The 9988-nt window shown below is 39.7% G+C and overlaps 2 protein-coding genes across 2 annotated transcripts in view; one reads left to right on the forward strand and one right to left on the reverse strand.

Moving 5' to 3' along the window:
- LOC121294625 (multiple epidermal growth factor-like domains protein 11) overlaps positions 1-3426 on the reverse strand; it is an 83621-nt gene extending 80195 nt beyond the window's left edge. The window contains exon 1 of the mRNA XM_041218521.1: positions 3303-3426. The gene's annotated coding sequence lies outside the window, so the exon portion shown is untranslated. The remainder of the gene's footprint in view (positions 1-3302) is intronic.
- Positions 3427-5334: 1908 nt separating this feature from the next.
- LOC121294370 (DIS3-like exonuclease 1) lies at positions 5335-9962 on the forward strand. The gene is made up of 5 exons (XM_041217995.1): positions 5335-5730; positions 6182-6335; positions 9001-9129; positions 9254-9389; positions 9645-9962. Exons 1-5 carry the CDS (start codon positions 5598-5600, stop codon positions 9885-9887), a joined length of 795 nt encoding a protein of 264 aa, XP_041073929.1. The 5' UTR covers positions 5335-5597; the 3' UTR covers positions 9888-9962.
- Positions 9963-9988: the final 26 nt, after the last annotated feature.

Here is a 9988-nt window from a genome sequence, read left to right on the forward strand (position 1 = left end):
GTGTGTGTGTGGATAAAACCCTTCTTTCTTTCTTTCTTTCTTTCTTTCTTTCTTTCTTTCTTTCTTTCTTTCTTTCTTTCTTTCTTTCTTTTATTATCCCAGCACAATGAATGAAAACAGAAAACCTAATCCAAAGCCTTTCATATACAACACAAAAGGGTGGAAAAAAAACTATTCCATCCCTATGTTTATGGCTTGTTCTCTCCAGTAAGATAAAATCATCCGTTACAAACGGAATTGTGAAAACGTGCCAGAGATTGCTGAAGCACTGACATAAGAACTTACGTGATGAACCAATCAAATGGGCAGCTGGTGCAATCCATTCCCATTTCAGACTGTTTTAAGGAATTTTTTTATGGAATGTTTTTAAAGAATGTTTCTATAAACATTCCCACAGATTAAACAGTGCTCAACCAATCAATCAAAATTATTATTATTATTTTTTTTTTTTTACAGTCCTTAAAAATGTTCATTTAATAAAATGAAAAACACAGTTCTCCTAATTTGTTGAAGGTAAATTAAATCAAATTTCTAGAAATTTGTGATATTTACTCATATTTTCATGCAATTTCTTTTTTTTTCCTTAGAATATAAAATAAATTGTTTTAATAGCTATTTTTTGCGAAGTGCCCTCAATCCTTTGCTCAATGGGGGACACCTACAGGCAGAGTGAGTTGCTGCAGTTTCTGCTTACCAAAGCCCTGCTTCCACTCATTAAATACAAGTCTTTCTGAAGACAGGAACGGATCGATAGTGATTCTGGGGTTGTTTTTTCCAGTTCTTGAAGGACAGCCACTCACCTTATCTCAGACAATGGTGACCCTCCTGTCTAATTCAATCAACACCCACAAACTAACATATCAATTTCAGATCAGCTTGCTCTGAGCCACTTCAACAGCGTGTACTGCAGTGCTGCCTCAATACATTGTGAGATGTGGAAGAAACGCCAACACGTGTGCTTGCCAAATAAATAAATAAATCAATAACATCAAAAGCAAATGAATACATCAAACAATGGAAGTCATGAAGCGAAATATGTTCCTGTATTTTTCCTTTAGTAATGAATTATATATGTTTACATTATTATTTTATAATCTCATTATTGACATAAATTGGGCTTCAAACATGTACAATATTTAGGATATTTTATAATGTAATATACTGTATATGCTACACGAAATCCCGTTCTACTGACTACATCGCAGAAGAACACTACCATACATTATTATTATTATTATTATTATTATTATTATTATTTACCCATAAATAGAGTGAATCATATTGATCTATGGGATCATTTTGAAAAGGTAACAACTTTGATTAATATTATTTTATCAGCATGTGAACGGCTGGTTTCACAATCCCCGATTATCATAGGCTAACCTCCAAGATCAGCTTTTTATCTGGATCTGTAAAACTTAGTGGCGCTTAAAGCAAAACAAAAACCAGACAGGCAACACGTCTCTTACTGGAATTAGCCAGGAGCCCTGCAAGGTGCGTTTGGCGACATGTTCTATTACTGTCTGCAGAATTAGCCAGGAGCCTTGCAAGGTGCGTTTGGCGACATGTTCTATTACTGTCTGCAGAATTAGCCAGGAGCCCTGCAAGGTGCGTTTGGCGACATGTTCTATTACTGTCTGCAGAATTAGCCAGGAGCCCTGCAAGGTGCGTTTGGCGACATGTTCTATTACTGTCTGCAGAATTAGCCAGGAGCCCGGCAAGGTGCGTTTGGCGACATGTTCTATTACTGTCTGCAGAATTAGCCAGGAGCCCTGCAAGGTGCGTTTGGCGACATGTTCTATTACTGTCTGCAGAATTAGCCAGGAGCCCTGCAAGGTGCGTTTGGCGACATGTTCTATTACTGTCTGCAGAATTAGCCAGGAGCCCTGCAAGGTGCGTTTGGCGACATGTTCTATTACTGTCTGCAGAATTAGCCAGGAGCCCGGCAAGGTGCGTTTGGCGACATGTTCTATTACTGTCTGCAGAATTAGCCAGGAGCCCGGCAAGGTGCGTTTGGCAACATAATCAGTTACTGTCTGCAGAATTAGCCAGGAGCCCTGCAAGGTGCGTTTGGCGACATGTTCTATTACTGTCTGCAGAATTAGCCAGGAGCCCGGCAAGGTGCGTTTGGCAACATAATCAGTTACTGTCTGCAGCAAACTTTCCCGATCGACGGATTGGTCATATGAAAAGTTCCACTTCTCGAGCTTGCTCCCGGCGCCTGTCTAATGCAGTACTGACTGTACAGATTGCCACAGCTCCTGGGCAGAACACGGCGCAATGGAGCAGTGAGCGTTCTCTGTGTTCCAAACATTCCACACCTTCTGTTCAAAATCATTAGCATCCTATCGAGGCCAAAACGTGAACCTCCTCTTCAGCTGTCTATTCCAGCTCTTCTTAGTTAGCATAAAGGTATACGACTTGCATATGCGTAATTCTTACCAACTGCATCACGCTCTGCAACAACAAGAAGCACCTTTAACTTGGAACTTCTGAGTTGACAAGACCAGTAACTGCACACGTTTCAACTGAACCTTTTGCTTTTTATTCTGCAGCACCATGGCTCAAATACATTAACGAAGTGCTAACAAATTCTGTATTGCAATTCAGCGTGAAACCCTGCTTAATCTAATGTACTTCATTTACTGCACAGTTGTCAGTGAGTACGCTTACTTCTTCATAGCACTGCAAAAATGCACAGTATGTGAAAAACAACCGTGTGTGTGTGTGTGTGTATATATATATATATATATATATATATATATATATATATATATATATATATATATATATATACGATATATATATATATATATGTACCTTCAGGGTTATTATAGTATACTATGAAGTAATACATGCAGTCAAGTGACTGTATACTTCATTCAGTATTAAGCACTTGTAATTTGTTCACTTACTTCTTGTTGCATCATAAACTATAATAGAAGAGAAAACTAGTTGTATATAAATGCCCGGTACAAACGCTCATCAACGAACCGACCATCATAATAAACTAAATGACTATGACATTAAAGGAGACGTTGGATATTTAACTCCGGAAATACACATTGATACACATGAAACATGCAATAAATAACGAGACATTCAAAATGCAGAATATATATATATATATATATATATATATATATATATATATATATATATATATATATATATATATATATATATATAATCACACCTCAACGAGAACCATGCATCACCTCTCCTTCAATTCAAGCAATGTCTTGGTAAAATATTTGTATAACGATAATGAAGAGTGAATTAGTGAAAGAAAAGGTTATTACTTCAAGTAGCAGTGGAAAGTTTTTAAGTGCACGCTGTCACTCAGATGCTGTGCAGTCTCTGCATACTCCTCATCGCCGGTCCAGAATAAGCGCAGCTCCCCCGGCGCATCTCCTCGCCTCTCTGTACCGCAGCTCGTCTGAACGGGGAAGAGCGCGGCCCACTTTAAACACGTGTTACGTCACAGACCGTGGTGCTGAAGCTGGCTGGGGCGGGTGCATCCTCTTCACCTGCTGTAGCGCTTTGAAGATATATATTTAAAAAAATACACAGACACGCACACACACACATGCACACACACACCTTCTTCTTCTTCTTCTTAGTATTATTATTAGTATTATTATTAGTAGTAGTAGTAGGAGTAGTTGAAGTATTGTTGTTATTATTATTTAATTTATCAATATTAGTTCCTTATTTAGTATTCAGGAAAACAAATAAAACATATTTCTTTCTGTTGATGCTGCACAGCTGTATTAAAATTTGTTGTATGACAACCAGCACCTTGAGCAAAATCTTACAGCTCCCTGATGAATGTGTCTTGTAAGTCGGGACCCCAATATATTAATATCACTACACTCTTGAACTCTTTGCCATAGACCTAGCTTGACATCTTGTAATAAAACATGTCCTTTTTTGTGCACCGCAGTAATAAAAGTTATTTCTAGTTCTGCACATTGCGGTGGAACTCATATAGCAATCATTTTTCATTTGAATCATTACTCAGGCTGGTTAATCAGCCAATTATAAAGAGCCCCACCACTGAAAATAAATACTCTTAAAGCAGGAGAAGCAATTATACCAATTATGATATTCTTAAACAATAAGTGTTCATTGTTCCAGGGTCATTACCAGAACAGTGATTACATTAACCCTTTCAGCACTGCTTGGGCTTAAAATTGATCAACTAAGAATGTGCACAAAGTCCAGAGACAGCCATCTTCAGAGTCCTGTTCCAAATCAGTAATTAGCAGATATTGCAAATCTGGTTCTAATGCTAGCAGAGGATGTAGATTCTAGCTGACTAACTAAAGATGTCTCATTTTCCCACCCACCTTCAGTTATTTTTGGTTATGCTTAAACTACCTGTCCTTATTCGTGTGCCTCATTGCAATTTTCAAATCTATAATCTGTGTGTGTCTGCTCACAGTGGGGAGCCTTGTGTTGCTGATGGCAAGCTTTGTCACAAAGGTAACAGAATATGCTTTGTGCATGTTGCACAGTTAACTCTCTCCTACTGAGAACAGACCACCTAGTTGAATCCTGTAATGTCCATGATTACCATCTGCAGTACTGGCCTCTGCAGAACTTAGAAATGTGCGCTCAATAAACAATTAGCTGTGAAAAAAAAAAAAAAAAACTGCACATGATGCATTCAAACAGCAAACACAAGTCCAAAACAAGGCCTGTTATTGCTCCACTGCTCACAGTCATGTACAGTTTGATGCTGAAATATGCTTCTTGGGGGTTGTTTAGAATTTTTGCACCACAGATTAACCCTCTTTATTAGGGTTTACCACATGTCTCCTGCACACTAGGACAGTTCAGGGCTTTTTTTACAACTCACATCGCAAAGCATTCTGGTACGTTTTACCGGTCTCATGTCCCTTTCAAAGAAGGACTACGCTTACCAGAATGCATTGGGAGTATGATAAGCCTGCACTGTCCTAATGTACACGGAGTCTTATGGTAACCCGACTCTATCAGAAATCAGACCGCGCTAGTTTTCCACGTTGATTAGATTCCCTTAAAGTAGTTTCAGCTGAGGAAGCGCTGGCCTCCTCATACCTAACCGTGCTTGCTATACCATGACCTAAACAGGTACAGCTCGCACCCCTATGAAAGAGAATACTCCCCCCCCCACCCCCCTCAACCGTGTACCGTGTAACTCTGTTCCCGCCTAAATAGTATTACCAATACTGGCATGAACAGGAAAACGTTTTGTGTTTCACTAGCGCTTGCAGTAGTAAATCCACAGCAACGACAGATCAGCGTTCTCTTGCGTTCATTGGTTGTCTCTAAACTTCATTATTTCCCATACACGGGTTATTATTTCAACATAAAACACATCTTTTCCGTCATTTAAGACTGAATTAAATTACGCTACTGACTTTTGCGGTCTACACTAACAGGAGCTTCCTGTGACACAGCGCAGGGAGCTCTTCCAGGTCGCAAAGCGAAGTGCCGAGGGGATCAATGTTTACAATTGCGTAGCACAGCCGCTGGTGTTACAAACGGTGGGTAACAGGTTAAGAAATTGGGCTCCGAATAATAAATGAACGAGAGCGGGAAATCCAGCAATGCTGTTGAAAACAGAAAGAACGCTGCACTTGAAAAGCTCCCGGGGAAAGACCGTTCGAGTGGTCCGGGAGCACTATCTGAGGGAGCACGTCCCTTGCTTTAGTTCCCTGTGTCAGGCTTCATGTCGGAATGGTAAGGACTATTCGAATACGATGAAGCGTAAGAGAAATTTCAGTTCAACACCGTAAATTAAAACGTGCGAGGATTTTGTCACTGTAGATATAGTATAGTATAGTATAGTATAGTATAGTATATTTTGCCCACTGGTCCGCGAGACTGCAGAATCACATTTTTTTCCTCTTGCACCCACGCATCAAAACGTTTTGTTATTGTTTTAACCTTCCAATAAAATGGTTTTCGTTTCTTATACTATACTTTATTTGATTTAATGAAAAAAAAAAAAAAAAAAAAAAACTAATAAATGTGAAGGTAAAACGTAGAGGAAGTTATACCGAGGCTGCTAGGTAATATCAGTCGATTTTTGTAATAATGTTCAGAGCATGCTGTGTAACGGTACCTTTGATATTTAACACACGTATACATTGGATTTTATTGATTTGCATGTTCATTTATTTATTTACAGATGGCAAGCTTCTCCCAGGTAACGTGACCCATTACATCGTCCCGGACTGGAAAGTGGTGCAGGACTTCCTGGAGATTCTGGAGTTTCCAGCGCTGAGGGGCGTGATCTTTACGCAGACCGCCTGCCAAACAGTCCAGCATCACAAAGGGCGAAAGTAGGGCGCGTTTCCATTCATGTGATAGGTTACATATATACACTAGTGCCGAAATATTCGTAAAACATATTTGTAAATAATACCAAAATTACACTTTTGTCGGTCACAATGAGTTTTGGTTTAAAAGAAAAATCTGCTAGATCCAGAAGGTTCAGGTGTGCATAATATATTATATCAACAGAAGAATTTGATTACCGTGCACTTTTTTTCACTTCCATTGTAATGTAGGTGAAATCTGGTACCGTTCCACGTTAAAATAAATGTTGAGTTTGCATGCCTTACTTTTTAGTTAGTCTTCCAAGTTCAGAGTATGCTGGCTGCAATCCATTGAGATAACAGGTGGGTGGTTAATGATGGAAAAGAAGGCATGGGGACAATTTGGCTGTACAGGTGAAATAACGTGCAAGATTACATTCAAGTTATGTGAACGGAGCTTCCTATTATAAGTTTGATGTAACGAGTGCATCTTTCAAAACTGCACACAAGACCTGCGCAGTGAATGGAAGTGCACCACAAGATAAGATTTACAGTGTGGAACTATTTTTATTAGCTAGAACCGCTTTAACAAAACTGCGCAGTCAGTAAATATCTGAATGTAAGGCAAGCCTTAACTAGCAAACTGCATATGTGTTTCTTACAAGCTTGATGCATATTAAAAGCTCAAGAGAATTTCTTTATTTTTTTGTTGCTTACAACACATTTGAATCTTTTGCATCATTAATGGGATGAGGCTTCATTTTAATAACTGCCAGTAACTCCCCGTGCCTGATTCTGTGGTGTGGCGGTGCTAATTACTCCCCAGGTCTGGACAGTGAAGTCAGTGTTACTGCCGAGTAAGGAGAGCTCGGGGTAGCTATCTAGTCCTGATGTCTAATCTGTTTTTGCAGAATCTCACAAGGCTTGTGAGAACTAAAAGATCATTGACCTTGAGGTTGACTCATATACTTCTAATGGTTACTGCTTTTGCTCTTTTTATGAAATGGGTACATTTTTGGCCATCTGTGGAGCTGTTAGACTGACTGTGAAAGCTGTACAGTGATGATGCCATTAATCTGTGATGCCAAGAGTGGTTGTCTTGTAAGTCTTCATGTTGCTCTAGATGCATTTTCTGCCTTTAATACACATTTATTTTATTTTATTTTCAAAATACAGTATATTAAATGAAAATAAAAGTAAAATCATTTACATAATCTGTCCACAAATAAAAAAATAAATACCATTCAATGTTGATGTATAATGCAGGAAATCGCAGTATACCATTTAATGATTGTTTCTAATATAAAATGTAATAAATATCTAGAGCAACGCTAGTACAAAAATATAGTAATGCAATTGTTATGCAGTGCAAAAAAAAAAAACGAAAAAAACTGGTACTGTCTAGATATTTCTGAGATGCAGTTATGTTAGACTTTAGGGTGTCAGATGTGTCAGCTGCAGTGAGAAAATTATATAATTACTTTTTAGAAACAGCACTCAATGGTAATTATCTATTTTTTTTCTGTCAGTAATCCAGCTTAGTCAAGAATTTGCAGCAAGGATTATTATCACTGTTTGAATTTAGCTTCTTTTTTTTTTTTTAAAGCTGTATCCCCAGGGCGCCTCTAACTTTTTTTTTGTTTTGCAGGGCAGTGGCAGAGACCCGCCTGCCATGAAACTGTTAAATAAACATGTGCACATTTTGATAAATGGCTTAACCCAGGCAGCATCCAGACACTGCATCTGCCAACACCCCAGACCACGGGGATCTCAAACTGCAGCTGTGCCAATCGACTTTATAGCGCATGTCGGGATGAGAACCCTCTCATACTTAACACAACATGAAACGATCACTGCAGAAAAATGAGGAGGGCAGTGCAGTGTGTCGGGAGTCACGGGCTGGCTTCCTCATGGAAAGCATACATGTCTTTCTAAGTGGAATGCTATAAGGCACAGTGGGCTGCATATCGCTGATTCCCATCAAGTTTCATCTGGAAAACAAGATTGATCCCTTTCCATCATGGATTATGTGTGTAGCACCTGTCTAGTGTGACTGCCACACGCTTGTATGCTTCAATTATGTGTGCTTCAGTTGATTTTTTTAACCAGTAGTAGTTTGTTTCTGTTCACAAAAGTGTTGCAAGTTTTGGTGTGTTTCAGTATAGGTCCATTTGTAGAAATTTAGCTGTGGATAATAATATTTTAAAAGGGTCAATGATAACCTTAAGAAGATGTAATAAATCAAGTCAATAGAAATGAATGAAGTGTGTTGAGCTGAAGCACGTTGCTGGCAGTCAGCCCCTGGGACCCCTCTGTGCTGGTGCTCTTGCCCTGCCTTCAGCCACTTCATTACTTTGATGGCAGTCTCATTAGGACTCCTGCTTAAGCAGCTGCCGGTGTTACAGTGTGTGGCCGTATTTACATTGCTACAGTAATTCAGTTTGAAGTGAATCGTCTCTGAGCCCCGGGATCTCTAGACAAACAGTCACACTGTGGTGCAGATGCAGAGGTCTTCATTTCATTGCTCTCTGTGTTAACAGGATCCCTTCACAGATACAAACAGAAGTGCATGTTTATCTCGTAAAAAAGGGATAGGGGAGATAGACCTGCGCAATTGCAGAAAATGAAATGTTCACAGCGTGCCAAATCAAATTAGCACGTTGTATTTTTTTTTTGTTCTTCCTCTCAGGCAATACAACCGGCTGCGTAGTTTGCTAAAGGATGCCCGTCACGAGTGCATTATGTTCTCAAATGAATTCCAGAGGTATTCCTACTGCCCCCGGGAAAAAGGAGAGGCTATGGAGAAGTGGCAGACCAGGTGTGTAACGTTTGTCCCTGTTAAAATATAAAAGAATGAAAGGTTTGAATAAAATCAGTACACTCTGAACGGCAACATTGCAGCTTGTTGTGAGTTGTGTCTTTCTCTTTGCTTCCTGGCACAGATGCATTTACTACGCTGCAGTGTGGTACTACCACCACCTAGCGGGACAGAAACCTTTGGTTGTAATAACAGAAGACCAGGATGCCATTGAAAAATACGGGATTGAAAATAAAGATATCTACGTCATATCTGTTAAGGTGTGGTGCTTTACAAAGTCATTTATTGCTGTTCTCTTAACATACAAAGGCAGTTGTAATGATCCCATCTGAGTCCTCACACTCATCTAGGTACTTGGGTACAGTCCCGGCATTGTAAAATCTAACCCTAAACACATCATTGCTAAATCCAACATGCGATTATGTATACAGTGCATGTAGTTTAAACTGTCGCATGCAACCCATTTCTCTGTATTTCTGGTGAACAAAGTCAACAGTATTACTTGTACTTTTCAGGACTACCTGGAGGGTTTCTGGCCAGACCTGAAGGCTGCCCACGAGCTGTACGAATCACTTGTCCAGTCTCTGCGGGAGCGGGAGAGCGAGAGTCAGGAGAAGGAGTATGCAGAACACCTGCCTATGGAGATCCTGGAGGCAGGGATCAAGTCTGGGCGATACATCCAGGTCAGACCTGCAGTGCTTTCCTACCTCTGCATACAGTCAGAAAAATCCACAGTGCTGCAAGAAGGCTCCCTCTAGTGGCTGATAACTTATACTAACTGTGGAACCCTGTTTTATGGCATGCCTGGTGTTTAAGGATCAATTCACAACACCATGCTAAACAGTCATGAGGCCACTAG

The sequence above is a fragment of the Polyodon spathula genome, chromosome 19 (assembly GCF_017654505.1).
Source record: "Polyodon spathula isolate WHYD16114869_AA chromosome 19, ASM1765450v1, whole genome shotgun sequence".
NCBI classification, from domain to species: domain Eukaryota; kingdom Metazoa; phylum Chordata; class Actinopteri; order Acipenseriformes; family Polyodontidae; genus Polyodon; species Polyodon spathula.

Excerpts from the sequence above, each read along its gene's own strand:
- LOC121294370 (XM_041217995.1), top strand. The coding sequence starts at position 5,598 with ATGCTGTTGAAAACAGAAAGAACGCTGCACTTGAAAAGCTCCCGGGGA. Across the intron at positions 9,130-9,253 it reads ATGGAGAAGTGGCAGACCAG|ATGCATTTACTACGCTGCAG; the intron begins GTGTGTAACGTT and ends TTCCTGGCACAG. Across the intron at positions 9,390-9,644 it reads TCTACGTCATATCTGTTAAG|GACTACCTGGAGGGTTTCTG; the intron begins GTGTGGTGCTTT and ends TGTACTTTTCAG.